A 27,476-nucleotide genomic window follows, 5' to 3' on the forward strand; every position below is an offset into this window, starting at 1 on the left:
AAATAAATCAGACCCTAACTAAGGGCTAATGAAAATCAAAAAATTATAAAAGGAAATCAAAATTAGCAACTTTTCTTAGAGATATTTCTTTCAGTTTACTATTGAAGGCCAATTCAAATTTTTTTTTTTACAATTTCAATATAAATAATTTACGATGTATGTCACGTAGGTAGTTACGGTTGAATAATTAAATGAATTAAATAAATAAAAAATGAATTAAGTTTTTACGAGTTCTTACTTTTTTAGTCACCTGTGGCATCACTGGAAATATTTTAAATTTCCTAAGAAACGCTCAGCGAATTATTTTATAACTTAGGAAGCGTTTAGATCATGCGATTTCTTATACTTATCAAAAACGTTTAAAGCTTTAAAGGCTTGAGGGTCCGTCAATAAATTACGAACCTAAAAGTGTGTCTTTGAACAGTGAAACCACCAGGAAAGACCACCTCTATGTTGCCACGTCCTCTATTTACGAACACTTTTGGGAGGCACGAAATTTTTTCCATAGTCTCTTTGTTGAAGAAAACTTTTAGGAAAGACCATTAAAACCTTTCCCTGCAACCAGTCAAACATCTGCACCAAATGCGGAAAAGGTCAAATAAGAAAGCATGAAATAATATCAAAACAAACAAAAAATGAACAAAACAAATAAATAAATTAAACTCTATTCAAAGTACTTTAGTGAGACCATAATTTAGAGCAGGGATGTCAAACTCAAAAGCTAACTTGGGCCAAATAAACATTGCTTAACTTCAGGTGGGCCGCAAAAAAAAAAAATCAATGTTTATAGAAACAAATATTTTTATTTTGTATTGTAATAAACATATATAAAGTTAAATTATTGTTTACGTCTCTGATACTTGACATCTCTTCTCTGCTATTATCTTTTCTATTTCGGGAGAAATTTTATTGGCCGAGACTACTTTCAAAATTGACCCAACGTGAGCGTTATTAATACGGTTTCGGACAGGAGATTTATTTCCAAAATAATTGCTCTCACTGATAAGTACTTCCAAACTTGGAAATAATTTCATACTCGAATTTTCGAGTATTTTCAAACCTTGCTGGTAAATATTCGTGAAATTTAGGCACACCCACTTCAATGAATTTTGCCTTCAAATTTGAGTCGCACTGAATCTCAATCACTTCCATTTGCATATAACTGGGTACTGAGTCTATATTTATTGAGAAAATCGAAGAAAACAAACAAAATTTGTCTTCCAAAGAATTAAAATCTTTAAACCTTGTTTCAAATTCTGTTCTAAGATTTGAAATTTTTTTCTGCGTATTTTTGATACGATGCAGTATCATCTAAACTAGATTTGTTCTTGTTGCACGTTGGGAAGTGCGTTAAATCTTCATTTTTCAGTTGCCTTTCCCAAAGAAATAGTTTACATTTGAATGCTTTTTTAATTATGTCAAACATGTTCGTAATGATCTGATCCTTGCCTTGTAACAATAAATTTAAATCGGATAAGTGTTTGGTTATATCAACCATAAAAGATAAATCTTGCAACCATATTTGATCGGAGAACAAGCTTGTATCTTGATTTATAGTTTGTAAAAACTTACATATTTTTTCTTTCAAATCCCAGAATTGATTGAGAACCTTGGAGCAAGATAACCAACTTACCTCGCTATAATAGGATAAACCTGATTATGTACTATCTAATTGATAGCTTAGTGTGAAACGGACTCCATTTCAGCCAATTAGAATTTTACATTTTCGAGCGGACAATTTAAAATGATCCGTATAGTTTATAAATAAAGTATATTCTAATTTTATATGCTGGTTTCGTTTCTAATTCACATTTCTATTTTATTTTTACTTTGCTTCGGATATATTGACTGGGCCACAAAAATGTTCATCTCGGGCCGCGAGTTTGACACCCCTGATTTAAAGAGTAATTTTTGACGATACAACCTCATGTTGCAGTCAGAGTGCCCTAAAGCCACCACACGGTATTTCATCAGTAGTCTTCGCAGACTACTGTAAAAGTGAACCACTTCTGTGCATTTACCCGAATTTTTATTTAAAAAAGTTCGTTCGTTCGTTTTTGTAGAACTGGGCATCTGAGGCCTAAATGGCCCTTAACCCGTTCTGTCCCGAATTTATATATTGAAATGATACAAAACGTGGTTTTACGGAAAAAGTGGTATAATATATGTATTATCGAAATTAATTGATTTTTCTACTGTTAGGGCAATCAAAAAGTCATTGATAGATCAAAAAGTACTTGCTACTTATAATTCTAGATCTAATCAGAAATAACTAAATCATTGTGGTATCTGAGAATCTTTTTAATTCACCCAGATAAATGAAAATGCTGAAAAAAGTTTCCCACCACAATGAATGTCTTTGAAAAAAGGAACTGTCCTAAATATATGACGCTGGGCGTTAACCGGTTAATATTTAAAAAAGTAATTGAGAGAAATTTATAATATATATTTGAGAATTGAATCTGTAGTGATTGACACGCAAACCAATCATATTCATAAATTAAACAAAGTTTTAGACATATTCTTATTTCCACTTTCTTATCTGTACTAGATTTTGTAATAAAGGGCTCTTCCGTAAAATGGTTTGCATCCACAGTGTGATCAGACAACTTAACCCCTTGACTACGATTCTTAAAAAATGATTTTTTTTTGTCCCGTTTATTATTCAAAAGGACAAAATAGGTCACAAATAAGGCAAATTTAGTATTTGGGATTTTTCTGACAAGCGATTATCAATTTAGAGGCTGGGACATATATGTCCTAGCCGTACTTAATGGTGGGATACATACGTCCATTAGTAATTTTTAAACGTTTGTTGGGACAAATGAGTCCCGTTACATACCTGCCAACTTTTAATCCCTTCCATTATCATTTTTCCCAGTGTTAGTAACATGGAATTAAAACTTCAATTTTAAGCAAACAAATACATTGTATTTGAGAAAACTTAAGTTGACAACCATGATAGTAACGCATATTAATNCCACGATAGTAAACGCATATTTATATATATGCTTAATTTTTGTAAGAATAGTGGTGATCAAAATCATTTAAAAATTAAGTTTATAAAAGAAAAAAAATAGTATATATTTACTACGACTTTAAATGTAAAAATAAAATCTTCCGGAAAAGTTAGCAGGTATGCCGTTAGTAGTCAAAGGGTTAAAAGAAACTGTGTGGAGGCTTTCAGTTACAGGAGGCGTTGCCAAAAGTTGATGCTATCAATGCTTTACTCTCACAAATGAAAGTTAAATGAGTTATTTTAGAAAAGAAATAAGCATCTCAAACAAACCTCTTCTCATAACTAATTTTTATGATATAAAATAAGCAAAAAGCATTGTTGTTTATTTATTTAAAATAGCTTTTATAATTCATAACTGGTAAATTAGTTTTTACATATAATTATATCAGTTGGAATCATTTTTACAGCAGCTAAATTTCATTCGTTGATCCGCCTTTTAATGACGCCAATAAGAGTTCCAATTCCGCACTAAGAAAATGACACTGACTAAATATAAAATTGTTTGCAAAAAGTCATGTGCATTCGATAAAAATTCTAAAGTCAAAGGAGGTAACCTCTAAGAACGGCCAACTTCCATCAACGACCATTTTACTGTGGAACGGAGGGATGTTTCACTGTACTACCGTAAAACTACCGTACTATGAGGAAAATATTATTATTATTATTTTCTTCTTTTTTTTACATTTAAAACTTGCATTATTCATTTAAAACGTTTTAAACTGAACCAGTTGAAAAATTTAAAAGGATTATGGGTTACCAAATCGAACATACAAACCACACGAGCATGACAGTTTTGTTCGTAATCCTATACGCGTGTTTACAAAAGATCATATTGCAACTGCAAAATTTAAAAAGCGTTTCAGCCAAATCCTTTTTGTTTTTGTCTTTGAAAGGCATCTTCTATTGTTGAGAAGACACGTGCTCAACTTTACAACTTTACAAAATACCAGACAGGAGGGGGATTAAATATTACTCTTGTTTGGGTTGGAAGTTCACTTCAGCTGTAATCGCCATTTCGACAAACAATAGTTTCGTCTTACTTTCATGATTTACTTCATTCTAGAATTTTAGTAGAGTTTGAGTTAAGACGAACTTTTCCCATTGGGTGTTCTTATTCACTTTTTGGGAACATATTTATTTTCAAAAAGATAAAGAGTGGTAACTTATTTATTTTATTCTTTATATTTATTTCGTTTTTAATCCCTTAACACACAGATTTTTTGAAAAAACCGGCCAAATAAAGAAAAATCCTTTTTTTAATGTAAAAAAACACACTTTAGAACATTGTTGCCGCTCCTGGTTCAACTTTTCTTTCGGTGGACAGTTTTGATATACTGCGCTTTTGTTCCATGGAAAAAGGTTATATTTTATTCTTGAATAAATAAGTGTTGTAGTTTATAATCCTATGTAAATGATGAAATAAAACGATTTTTTTTCCCAGCTTTCACATTGTTATTTTCAATTCTCGCTTATTTTCGAGTGTGAAAAATTACAGCAGCATAAAATACAACGCCGCTCGAATTATCTCGGAATGTGCACAGTTTGGCCTGTTTAGCAAGCTCGAATTAACTCAAACGCACAAATTAAGGGGTTATTAACCGTCGTTGAACAGCCAATCAAAATTGTGGGTCTACGATAACTAATGTTCCACTCCGTAGCCTTGTAATTTTGAACCCATTCCAGAAGACAAGGGAGCTCCCAGATCAAGTATTGGGAGAAATTCGACTTATTGATGGAACTGACTTACATTTGCTTTGCGTGGAGAGGAAAACCACGAAAGCAAGACGATGGCAAGGGGTCTATAACCCATGATCTGTCTATAACTTAGGATATTTTTCGTCAGCACTGTGGTCGGGGAGAGCCGGGAACGGAATTCTTATCGACCAACCATGGCTAGGATTCGTACCCGGTTCACCTCATTGGGAGGCGAGCGCTGTATCTAATATTTACTTTGGAAAACTAAAATGTTAGGTTAAAGTTGCTGGTCAATATTAAAAAATACTCCCCCCTTTCCAAAGTAGTTGCTACATTAAAGTAAAAAAATTTGTCCTAATTTAATTGCTATATTTTAGAATTAGTTGCTATAACTTAGGTGTAGTTATAAATAACTTCGGGCTAAATTCCCAGTATGGGTATTTCAAATTTGAAATTAGTTTTGAACCGAAAGCTGGGGATTTTATTAAAAACTATATATTTTTTTTTTTGATTTTTTTTTGCCTGATTGTGCAACTTTGTAAAGAGTATATAGGCCTATCTACATTCAAATAAAATATGTAAGAACCAACCAAAAGACATATAGGATCTGTTCAAAGATCTCATTCAACAGAAAACAAAAATGTATTCAATTCCTCACGGATTGTAATCAATAAATAATTCTAACCAAAATAAAAAGATTAACACTTTTGCACAATTAAATCAAAGCGAACTAGTAAAATAACGAGCTAGTTCTGGATGAAATAATGAGTATACAAGTATTGTTTAAAGATTATATACAATTACACAATAAATTAGTTAATAAAAAAATATCTCTATATATTAGTTGGAAATAATGTTGTAGATGTCGCCACGAGCAGGGAAAAACATATTTTTATTAAAAAAGTAAAGAAGTGAATTATTCCTTACAATCTTTTATCTCTCCCTAGAATCATTTCAATTTATTATTCAATTCATCAAAATGTCTTTTGAAACAAATGTACCTTTTTATACGCTTTTGAAGTATGTCTTTTATTTTCATTAAATTAAAAAAATATATATATTAGTTTTCTTCATGTTATTTAAAAAACAAACAAACAAACAAACATAGTATGAATTATAATTTTTTCTTTAAAACTGAAGCTAATTTTTTTTTGAAAACTTTACTTGGTATAAATATAAGTTTTTTGGAGGTCTTCTTAAGGAATTAATGAAAGATTTGTTTTACAACGCATTTATATTTAAAAATTTTCTGCCAGTAGATGGCGCCACGACTCTTAGACGGTTTCGTAACAAAAAAATAACTGTTTCTCGGTTTTCTTTTTATAAAAGTAGGATTGTTAATTTATCACAATCGAATGCTAAAAAGTTCTAACAATTTAGAAAATACTTATTTATCATATTATATTTATTATATTATATTTATTACATTTATTTCAACTTAAAAATGTTTACTTTGTCTTATTAAAAAAAAGTTTGAGTAATTGTGCTAGAGAACTCGATAACATTTTTCACTTGTGGTTATAATATTTTATTTCCTTCGTATTGTTTCTAGGAAAAGTGGATGATAAAGAAGAAAGCAAAAAATTAGTACGAAAATTTTTTAATTTCATTTTTACAGTGAAAGATAGCGGTATATTTCATGCTATATTTCTTAACCATAAATTATTAAAATGCTAAATATAATATTCACTTTTATTTCAACCTAAATTAATACAAAATATTGAATAAATGTGAAATTACATGTTTCATAAATATTTTATATCAAAGGGTTAAGGTGTTTTGAAAATTGTTTAATTTCCAATCTTATGCACTTGTTGTTATCAAAATTTCAGGCCGAAACCAAATCAGGATGGCATTTCAAAATATTCTAGTTATTCGGACATATTTTCGAATAATGTTTTTAAATTTATTTGAACGAAATAAATAAAATAATAATTAATAGTTATTATAATATTGCCTTTTGGATGTCATGATTTCTAGGTTTTATAAATCAAACTATTCACAATTTTACATTTAGCAGCGATGATTAAGTTTTTTATGCACCTATTATTTTTATTTATTTATTTTCGCTTATTTATTTAAAAAAAGTCTTCAAGAATATTTTAATATTGAATTATTCTTAACGCAGCTATCAACTTTTACACTTTTAGTTTACTTTTATGTTTATAGGACTTATAAATATAAGAATTCAGATTAATTTTTGAAAGAATTAATAAAAGGAATACTTGAATATTAAAACGTAAATTTAGTCACCACAAGTAGTAAAGATTATCGAATCTGATAATATCCTTTCTCATAAAAGCACTAAATTTCTTTAAAGCACATTTCATATTTGTTAAGAGTGCATAACTAAATTTAACATAGTTCAACAATAATTTACATAGCTAAAATAAGAACTTTATTCGCTTCATAAATATACATATCGGAAAGAACAGTCGACATGTTTCAAGCGCTCAAAAACAGACGCCCATTTTCAAAACATGCAAGACGTGAATGAGAAGAAACAAAATTGCTATGAAAATGTAAAACGTGAAGTTGCCAACGAAGATGGAAAATTAAAGGTGAGAAACAAAACTAGAAAAATCACATTAGCTGAGCGAAAAAAATTATGAAAAACAGAACTAGAAAAACCATAGTGACCGAAAGAGGCAAATCAGGGAAGGGTAAAGTGCATTTTCACGCGTTTTAAAGCGGTTAAACTAGACGTCCTTTTAAATTTTGACTTAAAGAACACGATAGGTAGGTAGGTTATTTATTTGTGTCGCACTAGAGCTGCACAATGTGCTATTGGGGACGGTCGGGGAAACATCTCTAAGTATTATCCGAAGACAGGTCATCGCAATTTTTGATCCTCTGCAGAGAGGATGACTCCCCTACTTTGGTAGCCTGACGACCTGCGAGCGAAGTCGAGCACTTCACGGTAGAACAGTTTATCGAGGACCGATACCGCTCCCTCTCGGTCCCTACGCAGGTTGATCAAAGTGGTTAATGTCCGTAGCCAATGATGCTTGACTTCGGTGTTCTACTGGGAACCGTGTCCTTACGATCAGTCCAACAGCGGGACGGGACACGATAGATATGTCCGTTATCAAGATTATGAAAAATCACCCATTGCTGCGTAGTTGGGATCTTGGGCATAAATTTAATTTCGACAATGCCAAAATTATTTCCACCCTCGTCACATCAGCTCATCTTGATACCTTGGAATCTTGTTTTATTCACATGAATGCTAATTTCCTTATTAACGACATTAGTTCCTTCCAACCTCTCCATAGAGCGTGGAAATACATTTTACCCTGATTTACCAATAGTGGTCACTGTGGTTTTTCTTGTTCTGTTTTACATCTTTTCTCTTTCTAGACTTCTGTGGTTTCGGTAATTTTGTTTTCCATTTTTATTTTTCCATTTTTTTGTTAGCAACTTTACGTTTTACATTTTAAATAATTTTCGTATCTTCTCATTTATGTCTGGCAAGTCTGGAAAACGATCTCCTGTTTTTGAGCTCTTGGAACATGTCGACTTTTTTTCCAATTTGTATATTTTTGAAACGAATGAAGTTTTTTATCTTGTAATATCTTACTGCTTCAGTTTCTTGAGATTATTTATTTAATAATTTACGTAACTAATAACCGTTTGTCATTATTATTGAGTATTTTTGTCTTTATAATTGTCATTATTATATATCATTATTATTTGTCATTATTATATATCATTATTTGTCATTATTATATGTCATTATTATTAAGTATTATATTTAAGTAGCATCTGTTAAGTAGAAACTGAAGAAAAAAAAATCCCCAAAAGAAAAAGAAATTCTTTTAAAAAGAAATAAAAATTATTTAACTGAAAAAAATACTGTTATTGAGAAGGTGAAAGTGCGGGGGTCTCGAAAAGGTCGGCGGCAGACGATAGTGTGGGAGTGATTGCTGACACACTTTTTCCCATCAGGATGTCCTCGAATTCTACTGTAAATTCTTCTATTTGAGCACTAATAGGTGAAAATCACGTGCCCACTGATTTTAAACTTAAAAGATGATCTTGGGTTTCTTTTTGTTAATCATAAATCATATTATGCGTAACCAAAAGTTTAATACTGTCAACAAGAGAGCAGCTGCTTTTTAAACTAATTAAAATGTCAGCTAATACAATCAGTAATTAAAATTTGAGCCCGAAGTTTCGTTCTCGAATTTTAGCACATTGCTTTAAATCTAAATTTTAATTACTACTGTTTCGGTTTCAATACTGTTACGGTATTTTAAATTTCCCATTTTAGCTACTGCATTTTTTTTTTTTTTACATCAGGGCTATTAAAGTTATTTGGAAAAGAGAAAAGGCTAGTAGTTAACAAATTCATATTTAACTTTCTTTCGGGAAGGGTAAAAAAAAGAAAAGGAAACTGACTACTAATAGTTATTAACATTTATACATATCTATAGTACTTTTTCCTTAACTTGAAAATAACTGTTTTAAAAAAATTTTATTAATGGACATTTAATTCTGGCAAAAACAATCCACTAATAAAATAGTTTGACTACCAATTTTTGTTTCTCTTTTCCGAGGTGCAAACACATACCTGTGACTTGGTTTTGTTTTACCGGAATGTTTTTATTCGAATACTTAGAGTGGTAAATTCTATAAATTTTTGGATTTTACATTTATTATTATTTCCTAAATCAAATTTTCAAAAATTTTTTCTCCATTTTATACAAACAACTAAAACATATATATTAAACCTTTTATAGAGTTTCCGAGGTCCATGAAAATTTTTTAGTAGTTTTAGTAAATTAAGGTTTTTGCTAAAAAGATATTTCTTAATTTAACATACCACTTTGTCGTTGAGTGGTTTAGAAGCTGGAATTTTCACGCATATATACTTTCTTTGGAAATTAACTTATAAAGATGGTTAATACGTTGAATGCCACGATTATTTTACATGGCTTGCCCGTTTGACTAAACAGTAAATAACTATAAACTAAATTTGCACATATTAGACAGATTTTACTAGACTTCTAAAAGATCTAACATGACATTCATGACAAAGTGGTGAATTATATAAACCTACGAATTGTTCAGAAATAGTGGTGAGTAAAAATCTACGCAATTGAATTTATTAAACTGAGAATTGCAATTAATAAACTACCACTTGAAAATATTTATTCGCTGTCCGGAGCCAGTTGGCATCTCTGTGTATAGAAATAAAACTATTTTTGCATGTTCTATATTGCATTAATTTCATCAAATCGTTTTAGTAACGATAATAATATAAAAAAAATTAAAAATTTGCTCGGATTACTTGTTCTTTAATAATCTTGGCTTCGCCGGTCACTGGTGACCCCCATGGCATTCAACGTGTTAAACGAGAATTAAATTATCGACACTAGTTTAATTTTCGTTATCACTTTTCAAAATTTACAAGGCCCACCCTGAATTAATACCCTGAATTAATACAGATGTGATGCTTTTAAGTGTGGACAAAATTTAACAAATTAAGCTTACACTCAATAGTCGTTTGAGATACCATTTTAAATATTCTGACTTCCGGGTTGGCAGCTATGCAAACAGCCCTGTATTCAGATCATTTCACTTCACTAGTCAAACGGAGCCTTGATATCTGAGCTAAACATTGTCTTTGCCCATTCTTCCTGTCCATAACAGTCAACGAGGAAGATTAATTGTATAAAAATGAAAAAAAGTTTCATACAGGAGAGGAGAGGATATCGTTGTTCCTTTTGCTTGACACGTTGAATGCCGCACTAATTTTACATGGCTTTGCCAGTCTTGTAAAACGGTAAATAACAACAAACTAAATTTGCAAATATAAGACATATTTTACTAGTTTTTTTAAAAGGTTTAGCATGACACATCTCCAAAAAAGTGTTGAATTATATGAACCTACGAACTGTTTAGAAATAGTGGTGGATAAAAATCTTAATTTATTAAACTAAGAATTACAATTAATAAACTACCATTTGAAAATATCTATTAGTTGTCCGGAGCAAGTTGGCAGCTCTGTGTATAATTAATTTCTTCAAATTCGTTAATTTTAGTAACGATAATAATAACAATTTACTCGAATTATGTGTTTCTAATAATCTCGGCTTCGTCGGTCACCGGTGACACCCATGGCATTCAACTTGTTAAGGCTAAGTGTTACAATGGATTTATAAATTTGATGTCTTAACACTTTACCGACCGGCCGTCGATTAATCGACGTTTTGTTCTCAGCGCATACCGACCGGCCGTCGATTATTCGACGTTTGCTCCCCAGCGCTTACCGACCGGTCGTCGATTAATCGACTTTTGACCGATCTGTGGTGACTACGTTTTCCACCAATTCAGCATGCCCTGAAAAAAATTCAGCTGTCGTTTTCTCGAGTGCAGCTGGGTGCGACCAGATTTTCCTGCGAAAAGAGTCGGGATTTTTCATTGTGCAGCTGGGTGCGACTAGATTTTCCTGCGAGGAAAGTCGGGATTTTTTCATCGATATGAAGGCAGGGATGCCAACTGCTCCGCTTTCTGGAAAAGTTCTAATATAGTGGTAGCAAAATATTCTGTAAGATTAGTTAAAGANGGATCAAAATATAAATATATTTTTGAATCAGATTGATTTTCGGTTATTGTTTTACAACCACTCTGAAAATCCATTCTCGGAAGGAGTGAAAGTTGGCAGGTATGTAATGGAAGGGATTAAAAGTTGGCAGGTACGGTTTACCATTACAATCTCCAAAAAGTGGTGAATTATATAAGCCTATGAACTGTTTAGAAATAGTGGTGGATAAAAATTTACTAAATTGAATTTATTAAACCAAGAATCACAATTAATAAACTACCATTTGAAAATATCTATTAGTTGTCCGGAGCAAGTTGGCAGCTCTGTGTATATAAATTAAACTATTTTGTGTTCTATATTGCATTAATTTCTTCAAATTCGTTAATTTTAGTAACGATAATAATAAAAATTTACTCGAATTACGTGCTTCTAACAATCTCGGCTTCGTCGGCCACCGGTGACACCCATGGCATTCAACTTGTTAAGGTTAAGTGTTACAATGGATTTATAAATTTGATGTCTTAACTATGTTATCTCATTGAAAAAAGTGCGCCAAAATAGGTCTAATGTACCGAATGAACCGAAAGTCAGTTTACTTTTCAAAGCCTTATAATTTTTAAACTATTTGCAACAAAACGATGCGGTTTGCACACAAATGCCCGGAAACACGGGAGATTTTCTTTACTAATGAAAAAAAAATTTGCTACATTTTTGACTAATGCAGTTGAATTAAAGGACTTTTAAAATTAGATTACTATTTATTTTAAAGTATAAAAGCATTTTAACACCATAGCTATTTAATGTGCTTCATGTAAATTACAATCCTATCATGCGTAAATTAAGTAGATGGGGTATTATCGCACTATCTTTGTTTTAAGGTTGCAATTTTTATATTGATTTAAAGGGCGCTTCGACGCAAGCGATTTTCAACGATTCAAGAAACTGTACAACTTAATTTTTACGTTCCTATCGTATGATTCGGGGTATTAAAAAAAAAAGACAGCCGAAAACTCTGACAGGACAGAAGGTTATGACGAAGAAAAATTGGGAAAACGTTTTCATTTGGAAGATTGTAAGAAAAGCGGGAGGCCCGAAATGTTTGACGCATTGACGAATACATCACTAGGTTTACGGACGTTTCTTATCTACCTATCTCTGCGAACACACGTCAATTTGACGCATGAAGGAATACATACATATACGAATACATATTTAATAAATTCAATTTAGTAATTTTTTAACCTCCACTATTTCTAAATAATTTGTAGGATTATATAATTCGTCACTTTATATTTACTAAATTTACTTAGTGGTAATTTACTATTATTCTGCGTTTGTTCTTTCTATTATTGCTTATCGGCAACAGTTGTTAATCGCTTGTTTCATTTGAGATAACGATATCGGATAACGGATCGAAGTACTGTCGGTACATTNAATACTAATAATATATTGGATTTTTCATTAGTTAAAAATAGTTAAGTAAAAATTGTTACAATTGACCCCACTCTCCCCTACCACAAGGAGAATTTCACTATTTCAACACTTTTGGAGAAAATGGACTTCAATATATATTTACCTCGATCAATGGATAAAAGTCATTACAAGAGATAAAAATATAAATGCAAACGGGATTTGTAATTTTCCTTACAAAACTCGAAAAGCGTCAAAATGACGCGTCCTGTAAACCTAGAGTTAATAAGTGAATCAGTTGTGCGCATGAACTCAAATTCTTATTTCAAAGTGATTGAGAGAAATTTATCATACATACTTGAGAATTAAATCTGTAGGGGCTAACAAGTGAATAAGACAAACCAATCATATTCATAAATTAAATAAATTTTTAGACATTTATTTGTTACCACTTTCTTATTTATACTGGATTTGTATTAAATGTCTATTTCGTAAAGAGGTTTGCGTTTATATTGCAGTGATCAAACTATTTATAAGAAAACCGTGTGGAGGTTTTCAGTTATAGAAGGTATTGCCCATTATTACAAACACCCATAATCATTATTAAACTTCTAATATAATTCTAACTTCCTCTACAACACGCTTAAATTAAGTATAGTTAAAACAAAAGCTCAGATTAGGTTGCATACAAAAACACTTTGCTTTTAAACTTGTATTTCTGTTTAGCTTATAACTCAGTTGGTTTCCGGTCTTCGTTGCCAACGAGGAAAATGCTGTATTTGATAAGGGATGGGATTAGAGCTTTTGTTGACTGTCACTGATAAATACATTTTTCACAAAAGTTAAATGTTGAAGGGTTATGTAATAAGTATCAAATATACTTATATAGGTGATTATATTTGGGAATTATTAAAACTACACCAATCAGTTTTAATACCTATACTTAGGAATTAAGTGTTTTACGATCCCTCGAAAGGGATATGCACCTGAGAAAATCACTTAATATTAGTAAATTTTAACTATCAGGAATCGGTCGCACGCAATAGCATCATGCGAAGAGATGCTAAATACATTTTATCTCTATTCCATTGGTATGAATTTCAAACAAAGAGCTCTTCTTACTTCAATAACGTAAAGCCACCGAAGATTACAACATATAACATTAGGTTAAAAAAAAAATTATTTTAGCTATATTAATTCAAAAACTTAGTGGAAGAACCAGATAAGTGTCATTTTCCGAATGAGAAAAGAACACATCCATCCGAATTATTTAATTACCAATTTATTAGAAGATGGGACTAATAATTATTTGCTTTATTTTATTTACCAATGCCTAATCTATGTGAATCTATCTAATCTACAAAAATGAATGTCTCTCTATGTGTGTGTGTCCTTTAGAGAGTCCTAAATCATCCAAATGAAATTGATGAAACTTAGCATACAGATAGTTTGAAGCACGAGGAAGGTCACTGTCGATATTAGAGCGTTCTACGACAAACCGTTCTAATGGGATGTGTGAAAAACGAAATTGAATTTTTCGATTCGTTAAACGTTAGTCATTGTTTTAAATTTAACTATAGACACATCAGTTTTTTACATATTTTGAGAATAACACCCGTGATAATGTCTAGCTTATAGCTCTATTTGATAAAAAAAAATAGTTTATTGTACGTTTTTAAATATGGAATTATTTTATATTTGCTACGTCAGATGAATTCAATAATGATGTGGTAACACACGAGGGCTACATCCCCAAATTTATGCTTTTGAAGTTGTCTGATACCGCGCCTTAATTTTTTTATTTAAATTTCTTTTTAAAACATTTTTCCACAAAAATATTAATTTAAAATCAGCGGTAATTGAATAGAAAAAAATATTTATGTATTTAAAGGCATAATTAATGTGGATGTTATATTTATTTGTTTAGGTTAAACGTAATAAATCGCCACATTGTAATTGATGTCAATAATGCTTAATTAATTTAACTATTATATATGCATATTGAAACAAAAGAAATAAGCTTTGTACTAGAAAGAAAAAGTAATGGAGTTAATCCATTTATTTGTCTAAAAGAAGCGCACGAAATCGTCATATTATCATGCTTAATTAATGATGCTTAATTAATGTTGGTTATTTGTTAATTGACATGAGAAACTGATCAAAATTATAGCAAAAATATTGGAGAAAAGATACTTATTCATTTTGAATTGACATCTTATTACTGACACGAATGTTTTACTAATATTGAAAATATGTATTTATTGAAATAAAATAATATAAGCTATGCGCTAAAAAGCAAAGATAAAGGAGAAAAGGTTAATTAAAAATTTGATTAGGAAAACCGCAGAAAATCACCATTCACAGATGATGCTTAATTCATATGTATACCTAAGGGTAATATGTACTACTGGTAATATACTAATTGGTGCAGTTGTGATAAGAATTCTACAACGGTTTTTCTGTGGTTTCAGAAAATATTTTTCCTGTGGTAACAAAGATAGTTTATTAATATTTTAATGAATGAGAACAAAAGAACTTTGTTCTTCCACTACTAAATATCTTAATAGTAAATTAAAGGTTAGATAGAGAAATGGCCATTCCCCAAAATCCCTATCGAGTTCTACTAAGAATTCAAATTTTTTAAAAAAATTTCGGCTTTAGTTGGTTGTCACTGACACATATATTTTTCGCAAAACTTAAATGTTAAAGGGTTATGTAATAAGTACCAAATATGCTAATATAAATATAAAATATTATAATGATACATTTGGTTATGATTAAAACAGAGCCAATATTAAGCCGTTTAAATACCGATACTTTATAACGGTCCCTCGAAAAAGATTTGTACCGGAGAAAATTATTTGATAATGGTTAATTTCGGCTATTGTGGTTTAGCCGCGAGTAATAGCATCATGCCAAATGATGCTAAATACATTTTCTTTTTATTCTAATGGAATGAACTACAAAAAACAAGTTTTATTTACTTCAGTAACGTAAAGCCACCGTTAATGGCAACAGATTATATTAAATAAAAAAATGAAATTTTTTTAGCCATATTAATTGAAAAACTTAGTGGAGGAAGCAGGTAAGTGACATTTTCAGAATGAAAAAAAAGTTGTATCCGAACTATTTTATTACCAATTTAATAGATGACGGGACTAATAAATCTTCGCTTTGTTGTTCCTAATTTTAAATAAAACCTTACTGCCTAATTTTAAATAAAACCTTATTGCCTAATTTGAAATAAAAAATCATACTTGCATACTAAAACTGTATGTGATTAGTTGTGTTAAGATTTAAAGAAAGGCAAAACCAGTGATTCATTAATTCCCCTAAAAATGTCACTTACCTGGTTCTTCTATTAAGCTCTTTAATTGTGTCGCTATATGCTTTTCAGTGTTGAGCATGCTTTCGTAGAGTTTCTCTACTGTGATTTATTGATACTTTACTTATTTTTTATTCATCCCGTGCGAAGAACGGGCATTCAGCAAGTAAGATATAAAAATGGTATTCAGATCTTAGAATACGAATAAAAATCTGTTTTATTGAAAGTTGAAATAATTGCTGCCTATATTATATTCTTGCTGGCTATATAATATTAGGTACAGGGACGAAATGAAAATTAAATCTGATTTGGGTTTTCAAAACCCGTTCTGCATCCCGTATAAGCATTAGACAAGATTCCGAATAGATGTAACGTTATTTAAAATGTGGTTCATAAGCAATTCAAAAATTTTAAATTTTTAAGAGATATTCTACTTTATAAAGAGTCTGTCTTAGAAGTAGTTGACGGAATATAATTCCCATTACAGCTTAAAGTATTGAAACAAACAGTCAAAATATTTGGATAACAAGATTTAAAAATTCAAAATTTTTTATACATATTTTCCATATTCAAGAATATTTCATAAATAGTTAAGACTTCAAGAAATGAAAAATAAATTCATTTGAATTTTGTAATATAAAATCCATATTTTTTTGAGAAGCAAGGAAATTAATTCTGTTTTTATTTGAACTCTAAAGATTTCTAAAAATTTTGCCCTATGAATCCCATGTAACTGGTTCAGTCTTATGTAATTATATAGTAGTTCTATATTTGGGATATGCATATAGTAATTCTATTATAACTTGTAGATATTTAGTAATTCCATGTATCTCTGGTTATGTCCTGTGTAGTTATATAGTAATCCTAGGTACTCGGACCGATATAGTTATATAGTAATCCTAGGTACTCTGACCGATATAGTTATATATCAATCCCATATAACTGTATGTGGTCCTGTGTCGTTATATGGGAAGTATCTGCCTAGAATATGTAAAAAATAGTAAAAACAAAAATTTTCATCGTATTACAAAATTCAGCCACTAAATAAAAATAATATACAAAAAATTATAATAACTATTTAAAAAACCAATTAAATTTTATAGGTGAATTATGTGTATTTAACTGTCTTCTTTTTAAAATTGCACATTCTCTTGTAACAAATTATAATTTCTTTTTAATTTTTCCGATTTTTAAATGACACCAAATTATGAAAATGATCTAGGCATTGCTTATTTTGTTCTCTAAAAATAACTTACAAATCAAGAGAAACAAAAAAGTGTTATGTTAGAATGAAATTTTTTTTAAAGGAAAAAAAAACTTACTTTTTCTTGTAGCAAAGGATGCAAATCCAATCTCTCTGTCCCACGAAATGTCGACAAGACTTGCAAACTCTTTTTCGACAGCTTTCGCAGTTGGATCCCCTCCTCAAGATGCGCCCCAACCTAGTCCAACAACCGGAGCAATAGCGGGTCAAATCAAAACCGTACCCGCCGTCCAGTCCACGCTTTAAACTTTGTAACTCCACTTTCAAATGATTACTATAAGAAAAAAAAAATTCCTATATCACGTGACTAAATATCAATACGCGATACTCATTAAGAGAGCAGACGATTAATTTTGGTGTTCTATGCCGATCGTTCATGTGAAACTGAATTAAAGTGAAGGCATCGTTTTCTGTTCTGGAAATCGGTTTCTTGTGTTTGTTTAGTAGCTTATATAAATTTGAGAGTTCGATTCTCCTACTTTCTGCTCCTTACCTGATTGTGTTTTGAGTTCAGTGAAGCGCGAGAGTTAAGATTCACGAACTTTACTAAGGTCAGATCAAGATGTCGCCTGCGCTTAGCTAACCGAGAGTTGGAATCGAAATCCCATCGTTTCATATCGTATCGTTTGTGGTTACCGATTACGTTAAACACAATGATCTCAATACCTTCTGTGAGATACCATCAGCATTTTTTTTATGATGGAATGATTACCATGAGAAGACACTAATAAAGGCCAGGATATCCGTTTAAAGTGTGGTAACTTGGCATTGATTTGTAAGTGAATGACAAGAAGTCGTAAAAATTATCTTTAGATCGTTACGTGATGTAGAAAACACAGAAAGACATACTGACGCTATACGTGTCTCAGACATATGTATAAAAGCATAATGAAGATAACTATTATTAAGAATGTTCTAAACCACAGTGTGGATTAATATAATATTACCGATAAAGCAACAACAAATCGAGATAAAGGAGTGAACTCATGTTCTTATATATATTATAATAATATATTATATTTAACATTAAATATATTATATTAGGGAAAAAACATTGTATTTAGAATTTTAGCAATTTTTGGTTACTAAGCACCAATATCCTTTTCTGCGTTAAATTGAAAATCTTCTAAATACAGGGTAGCAACCAGCAAGTGTCAGAAAAAATATATAAAAGGGACACTGGAGTCAAATCTACGTCAAAGGGTTACTCCGAAATTTCCTGATCGAAGGAATGATTTTTTATTAATATAAGCATTCATTGACTTAAAAAGATATAACCCAGATCTCAAATATTTCTGAAAGTTTAACTTCACTAAAATTTTGCAGCTCTTTAAGACCCTGCGATCAATATATTAGAAAACATTTGGTTATCACTTAATTATCACTTAACTTCTTTCTGAATGCCTTAAAAAAGCGATTATCAATTTAAAAATGCAATTGGCTTTACTCTCGTTTACTGAAATTTTTAATTGCAACGAAAAAGGTTAAGAAAGATTTAAAATTCGATTTAAGTAACCTTTTGGGCAGTTTTATGACACATAATTGACGTATTACTTGAGTTTTATAGATTTTATTTCATGTGCAAAATGTGAAGAAATACACTACAAAAATATTTTACAATCGTAAATAAGGTAAAAATTGTGATTTATAATTATTTATGCAATATTAGAAAATAATTAAAAAATTGTTTTATTAAGTTTAGCCATTGGGAATTTATATTAAAAAATTGTTTTATTAAGTTTCACCATTGGAAATTTATATTAAAAAATTGTTTTATTAAGTTTAACCATTGGAAAGTTATACTAAAAAATTGTTTTAAGTTTAACCATTGGAAATTTATACTAAAAATTTGTGTTTTGAGTTTAACCATTGGAAATTTATATTAAAAAATTTGTTTATTTATAAAATTGCTTTCTTCTAAATTTCTACATAACACATTTCTACATAAAAAATCGTATTTTATACAATTATTTAATGCTGGGGTCTCAGTATGAAAAATACTTTAAATTACGAAATATTGTTCTCCATCTTGTTCTATAAACAATAGTTCTCTGTGTGTTTCGATAATTGATTTTTAATCTACTTTAATTTTTAGATCCTTTGCTCCGATAAATTCCCTCTGCTTCACTATGCCCCGTGAATGAAATAAGTAAACAATAAAAAAAGGATTAAGAGAAAAACACTATTGTGAATTTTCTTGAAGATATAACATGCATATTAACGAACATTTTTTTATAAGTATGAGCTGCAGCTCACATTAGTGATAAAGTCAACATTCACAATCATTGTTAAAAAAGTTAATTAAGTTAACATTCATCGACGTGTAAGAGTATGTTATTAGGGTTACCACGGGCTACTAAAAATGCAAAAAGTGCACATAAAAATTCGAAATTTTATATATACGAATTAAAACTAGTAGCTTTAAATTTAATTTTTTTTTTCAGTTTAGTCTTGAAAAAGATATAAAAGTTGAAATCATAATACTATAATCTATCTAGCACTGAAAATATTTTTAGGTCAGAACTGCGGTCGTTGCGATCAGCAAGCAGAATTCTTATCAACCTGCCACAGCTAGGATTCGAGCCGAGGTTATCACATTGGGAGGCGAATTCTTCATTCCTTGAGTCACCGTTGCTTCACCCCTATTAAGTCTTTCTTGGCTGCTTGCCAGTTTTTCATATTATACGTGGGCAATCAGAAAATTGTGGACAACTACAAAGCTTTTTGCAAACTATTTAAAAGAGTGCTAAATAAACAAAAAAAAAAGTTTTCCGAATCATTGTAATTTTGCCAGCTTTATAAAAGTCTCACCAGGAGATAATTATAAGAAAGTGACGTTTCATATGAACTTTTAAGCTATTTACACGTAGTAGTTGAAAAAATTACTTTAAATTTACTAAACAAAGAATCATACATCAAATCATACCTATTACTAGAAGGAATTTTCCCACAAGCGTAGAAAGTTGGTAATTCCGCATACATTTATTTATATTTGAATAATTTTAAAACATAATTGTTTTTATAAATTTTAAAAATTTAGGAAAAGTTCTGAATCAAAGCAGAACTTCTAAATATACGATACTTATGCGACAGCATTTTTATCAAAATTAATCCATAATGAGGAAACTGGACCTGCCAACTTTTCAGGGTTTACGGGATTTTTTTCCCCTCGATTATTTAAAGTTTCAGCGAATTTTATGGTTTAACATTTGGGATTAAATTGATATTGGCTATTTAATTTTTTTAATTGCAACAAGTTACTTTTGCACCTTTTTCTTTGTAGAAAATAGGATAAAAACAAAAATATAGCAAAACACTTAGAAATTAAACAATAGATATTTAATTTATAAAACTCAGCCTAAGATGACACAAAAAGTGCACTTTTTCCATTGACAAAATTCTCTTTTAAAAAAACTGGCAAACGTAAAAATTACTCAAAGTACTTCATTTTCTCAAACTAATTGAAATAACCTCGATAATATTTATTATTATCACGTAAAATAACTTCACTTCCTGATTTTAACAATTGAATTTGCTATGCAAGAAAAAAGACAAATTTTATTTTTATCGGTTATGAACACGTGGTTTACGTCACGCGTAGCTGTTGAGAAAATGCTTTTACAAATTATACTTTTGCACGCAAAATGTACGACGCATCTAGAAGAATGAACTGAAGAAGAAATATAAGCTGGAAGGCTAGTTCATGACCACTGAAGTTCTTAAGGTCATTAGAATATCAATCCATCAAAGATTACCGAATATTCTAAGGAATTAATCATCGTTGAAAGTAGCACAAAATTATTTCAAAAATTTTGTTTTGAAGAAATTTCTCTTTCTTCACTGTATTTTAATAAAGTATTTATCATCTGCTTGTTTGCTTGAATTATGAATTCAACTGAGTAAAGGTTAATAACTGAATAAAGGCTGAATAACATATTAATTTTCCGTTTCTACGGAAACGCTATTGCAATATCACATTTATGTTTAAAACTAAAACTATCAGAAGCAAAAATATTTTCTGAAACTAAATATATATTATTCGACTATTTCGAATAAAGAACAGAACTTCTTGCCTACTAATGCACATACAGATGGGCAACAAAATATATGAACACTTCTATATCTACTAACCCTATGTAAACAATCTTTTAGCAGCAAATGTTTTGAAAGGTCTGGCAAAACTGTTAGCGCAATGTAAGACATCATGCTTGAATTTTTTGGAATTGTCATTTTTACCTATGTATTTTAACCAAGTAGCATCTTTTGTACCAAGTAACATATATTTTTTGAATTATAATTTTTTATTATCCTGTTCGTCATATAATTAGTATTTAATGAATATGTTTCGATTATATCCTAAGTTTATTTAAATAAAATGAAAGTGCTTTTAAAACTCAACAAATTTGTAATTAATGTATATAAAAAATAAAAACTTATTAAATTTCTTGAATATGTTAAGCCTGAATTAAAATTATGATGAGCTTCACTCCTTGGTTAGTTTGTAGTAATAAAATAATTTAAACCATCGTAGTGCGCAACATTAGATATTTTAGCTATAATATAGTTATTGAATACAGTGAAACCTCCAGAAAAGACCGCCTCTGTGTAGCGACCACTCCTAATTACGACCACTTTTGGGAGGTAGGGAATTTTTCGGTAGACTTTGTGATGATGAAAACATTTAGGACAGACCATCAAAAACACTCCCAGGGACCGGGATAACCTCTGTACCAAATATGGAAACACGAAAAATTATGAAAAGAAAAATGCTACTTTAAATGTCTATTTTCTCATAATTTTCAGTTGAAATTATATGAAAATCATTCAAGTTGTTTATCAATAATTTTGATTAGCTAACTTTTTCTTTGAAAAAAAAATGTACACCCAGAGATTACTTATTAGCATGTCGTTTATTGAACTACAAATTTTTCGTTTATTCTGATAATGAGAGAGAATTATTTCTCGGCATATACACACAAAATGGTATTAGAGGATAATTTAAAAAATTTTAAAGATCAAATTCAGTTATTACATAATAATGTTAAAAATTTTAATAAATTATTGCGGTGCTGAATGAGTGCTCTTTCAAAACTTATAGTGCTCTTCTCTAAGAGGCAGTCTCCTGCCCTTTTTTATTTCTGGAGAGAACTCTGAAAATTGTATAAAAAAATTGAATAGTGGAAAAAAAAAATCTCGAATATTAATTGCGTTTTCGATCATTATCAATGCCTCCACAAGGTTTCTTCTAGATCAGGGGTGTCCAACTGGCAGCCCGGGGGCCGCATCCGGCCCGCGGAGACTTTTGTGACCCGCGAGCTAAAATATATTAGTTGTCATTTTTTGCGGACAATTTTCGTAAAAAATCTATATGGGTAAAAAATATAAAATATTTTTCTTGTTAATGAAAGTCTAATTTCTACGTTTCTGTGAAATTTAACATACCAGCGGTGCAAAAAATTTATTTCTCAGGTTTTGCATCCAAGGAAATATTTATTCAAACACAAAAATAATTGTGTATGTTGCTCTTTTTTATTTCATTTTTTTTGTATTTTGTGAATATAATTTAGCATGTGCGTATCAGAAATTTTCTCGAAGAAATTCTCCAAGTTAACGTTTTGAAACCACTCATTTAGGACGAAAATATTTACACACACATTTGTAAATTTTAAATGTAAATATTTATTCTCTGGTGGTTGCAAACCTCAATTTTCTCATTGAACATTTTGTGTGCTACTATGTAAGTTTAAATACCTACCTTTTTAAAGTTTTATATCTTAACAATTAGATGTCTGTTGTACATTAATTCCTTAATACATAGGTGCACATTAAAGTTATTGTGGCCCCGAATTTTTATTATTTATTTAATACTTTAAAAATATTATTAATAGCAATGAAATATTTTTGAAAATCTACTTCTTATTTTAATTTATAATTCAATACTTTTGTTTTGTACAACTTGATAAAAATCTTACAGTAATATTTAATGTTCCTTCAAACATAAAAGAGTCCTACATAAAATTTTGACCAAGTTGCGGCCCGCCATTTCATTTGTGTTTTTAATTGTGGCACCCGGCCTCATGCAAGTTGGAAACCCCTGTTCTAGATAGTCCGATCAGACTACTATGCAGGCAAACCAATTAACGAAAGAGCCATTTAATAGGAAATCTAAGTAAAAATAAGAAAGTGGTAGCAAATGCATGTTTAAAAATTTGCTTAATTTATGAATATTAAACGTTTGTCCTATTTACTTGTCAACCACTACAGATTCAGTTTTCAAATATATATGATAAATATGTCTTAAATATATCTAATATATCTTAATTACTATTATAATAGAAATTGGGTTCATGCGCGCACCTGGCTCGCTTTTTAAGCAGTCTGCGCAGATTACTTACAAAAAGCCGTGTGGAGGCTTTTTGATGTAGGAGGGGATGCCATCTTTTAATGTTCTTTTGTTAAGATAATATCTTTCTGCGAAAGCTCTTTTTACCAAACCTCTAAACATTTAAATAGTATCTTAAAAAAAGAGGGAGGGAGAGATTTGTAAGCACTAACTTGATTTTTTTTTACACCCGTTATTGGATTATTGACCTAAATACTAAATTGTAAACAGAATTTAAATTAAAGAATTGTAAATTATAAAATTTGATAACACTAAAGAAGTATAAACCATAAATATTTTTAAGTTATAATGCTATGAATTTTTAAATTTAATGAAATTAATTTTAAAAACTAATTTTGTGATTAATTAAATTCATAAAATTTACTACATTTAGGAAATATAAATATATTAACCTGTTAGTGCCCAGCGTCATATTTATAGAACAGTTTCCTTCTTAAAAACATATACTGTGGAAGGACAATTGTTTCAATTTTGTCTTTTATCTAGGAGAATTAAAAGTTTCCCTTCCTCCGCCATAATTTATAAGTGATTTAAGTTTCTATCACTAGATGTATAACTATAAGGTGCAGGGACATTTCAAAATGAAATGATAATAAATAGTTGACATTACCCATTTAGTTGAATAACATATTATACCACGTTTTTCATAAAACCACTTTTTGCACCATTTCAATATAAAAAGTCGGGATAAAAGGAGTTAAACCAACGCCTCCACACGGTTTTTTATAGGTAGTCCGATCAGACCATTGTGAAGGATATCCACTTTCCGAACGAGTCATTTAATACAGAATATAGTTAAAATAAGAAAGTGGTAGCAAATATATGACTGAAAATTTATTTTATGTATGAATATTACTGGTTTGCCTTATTCACTTGTCAACCTCTACAGATTCAATTCTCAAATATATAAGATAAATTTCTCTCAATTACTTTTATAAAAGGTTTTGGGTTCATGCGCACAACTGGTTCACTTTTTAAACAGTCTGCGCGGACTACTTATGAAAGACCGTGTGGAGGCTTCTTGATGTAGGAGGTGATGGTTAAACTTTGTTAATCCTTCGTATTCCACTGAAACATCGAAAGTCACCACTCTGAACTTAATAATTTTTTTTAATATAACCAGTGGTCAGAGGATAATCAAATCAAGTAGTGAAACTAGAATTCTCGTCTTTTTTAAAAAAAAAGTAGTGGTTGGCAGCGATTTCTGACAACTACTTTTAACATTAGTTTAGTAAAGAAACACGACTCTAACCTGATTAATTTTATGAATTTGATGGGTACAAATCTTAGTAATGGTGGGTAGTCAATGGATGCGATGAAAATATCTAACTGTGACTGCAGCTGAGCGTTAACAGAAATTACGTATTTAGAATTACGTGTAACTAATATTTAAACTATCCAATAAGAAAACAGATAATTAATCACTTTGGTCACGCTTTCACATGTGAATGTTCACTCGTGAAACATTGATGTTATTTCAAAGGAATCCAACGCATACCTGCCAACTTTTACACATTTGGCGTAAAATTTTATTTTTATATTTAAAGTGGTAGTAATGTATATACCTTGGCGAACCTTGGCTTAGGTATTCTTTGGCCAAGGTATATACTATAGTTTCTTTAATAAATTTAATTTCTAAATGATTTTGATCACCACTATTCTTAAAAAAATTAAGCATATATATTAATATGTGTTACTATCATGGTTATCAGATCCCCTTCATGCTGACTTACACCCAAGACATCCACAGCCCACCTGTGGTTTTACTTTCTAATAACAGTACACTAGGCGCCCACGGGCACTATCTCAGTTGAAGGAGTGGAGTGTCCGCTTCGCGGACAGGTACTCCGTGACAGAAATTAGTCTAAGTCTAAGTCATGGTTATCAGCTTATGCTTTTTCAAAATCAACGTATTTTAAAGCTTAAAATTGGAATTTTAATTCCACTTTTCTACCACTGGGAAATATCGGCAACGTATTTTCGACGTACTTAAATTTTTTAGAGTAAATAAAAGAGAATTCAAAATTTTCAAGTATTTGATAATTTCGCATTTCTTAAATTAAATATTCTCTGTCGAGAAAGGCATTAAAAAATGAAGGTTTTATGAGTAAATTTGAGAAAAAAAATGTTTTGGAATAGTAAACTGACTCATTTAAACATGAATAAATATTTCTCAATTATTCTCTTACATTTAATGTAAGTTCGGTTCCTTCAAACAGTGAAGTAATAACTACAATTTTAAAGTAGTTTGTAGTCATCACATTTTCGAAACAAAAATAGTTGTAGTTGACTACATTTGTAACAAAGTAGTTGTACTCAGCTACAAAAATAATGTAGCTTTTCCGACCACTGATCATAACAATTTGTAACCACATTGTTCTATGAATTTTAGAAATTATGCAAAATTATTTTACTGTGTACATTAATTGATTTGGTGTTTACATTAGTTCAAACAGCACATTACTGTACTCGAAATGCAATTGGTTGTACTCAATTATTTTATGTTATTTTTTCTCATTAATAAATACTCCTAAAAATGTAAATTACCTAATACGCCCACAAAGCTCATTAGTTGAGCTCATTGAGACCTTTATTGAAAAAAATGAAAAATTCACACTTCTACATATTATTTAAAATATACTATCCAAAAATTGAGGTTTCAAGCATACTACTGAAAAAATATTATTGAAAAATTAAGAATTCTATAATGGAAAAAATGCTATCGAAAGATTGAGGCTTCTATTTAGTACTGAAAAAAATATTATTGAAAAATTGAGACCTTTATGTACTATTGAACACATTAGTGGAAAATTAAGACTTCTATATACTATTGAAAATATATTATCAAAAAATTGAGACTTCTATATACAACTGAAAAAATATTATTGAACAATTGAGAGACTTCTATAATATATACTTCTAAAAAAATATCATTGAAAAGTTAAGACTAAACATTGTTTTCTATGATAGAGAAAAGAGCTATGAAGAAAGGGGAATTTTGTAATGTTTACAGATCCAAAATTGACCTTGATTCTTCAGACGAAAGCATCAGCTGGACATATAAAACATAACTAACCAAGGTCACGAAAAGACAGTAATTCCATTAATTCCACTTACCTCATTATTTCTTTTATTTTATCCAATCATATCTTCGAAACTTCGATTTTATTTCAATATTTTCGAACACACGTCGTTTCATTGATGAAACGCAGACGATAATATAAAAGTTATTTTTTTTATTCTCAAACAGTTTTAACAAAGTTCTGGGTGGCATCGGAAAATCGCATCCTACGTTCGAGTACACACAAACAAATAGTATCCTCTGACTCACAGTGAAAGTAATAATAATCAGGTATCCTTTTTCTTCTTTTCTGGGACAGAGGTTCGGTTAGCGAGGAACTCCCCTTCTTTATTATCCGTTATGATGAAAGTTGTTCTTTTCGGTGATTGCTAATTGTATTCGGAAATTATGACGTTGAAAACTATTCGAAACCAATAAAACGCAAACGACGTCAGTTTTTCGTTTCGTTCTTTACTTCGCAGCTGTCTAAATGAGCAGACGATCAGCTGCACTTGTGTGGTGAAAATTCACATAAATACAGCAATAAAAGAAAGAAAAAAATTAATTTGTGTTTGCATTAAGAAATTGCATTTTTCGAACTGAAACTGTAATAATCGGTTTAGAGACATGTTCAATTTACACAGTGACTTAAGAAACTGATTTTAACCGGAAAAATTAAAGGTCAAGTTCGAGAATTGTTTTTATTACGTTTGATTTCAGGTGAGAGTAATAATAAATATCCAGGTGAA

The 27,476-nt window shown here is 30.2% G+C and overlaps 1 protein-coding gene across 1 annotated transcript in view; it reads right to left on the reverse strand.

Moving 5' to 3' along the window:
* Positions 1-27,226, reverse strand: part of LOC107436800 (uncharacterized) — a 173,025-nt gene extending 145,799 nt beyond the window's left edge. Inside the window, exons 1-2 of the mRNA XM_043048995.2 lie at positions 26,784-27,226; positions 17,322-17,537 (exon numbers count right to left, since the gene is read on the reverse strand). Coding sequence (XP_042904929.1) covers positions 17,322-17,537; positions 26,784-26,788 — 221 coding nt within the window. The 5' untranslated portion in view covers positions 26,789-27,226. The remainder of the gene's footprint in view (positions 1-17,321; positions 17,538-26,783) is intronic.
* Positions 27,227-27,476: the final 250 nt, after the last annotated feature.

The sequence above is a fragment of the Parasteatoda tepidariorum genome, chromosome 9 (genome assembly GCF_043381705.1).
Source record: "Parasteatoda tepidariorum isolate YZ-2023 chromosome 9, CAS_Ptep_4.0, whole genome shotgun sequence".
Taxonomy (NCBI): Eukaryota; Metazoa; Arthropoda; class Arachnida; order Araneae; family Theridiidae; genus Parasteatoda; species Parasteatoda tepidariorum.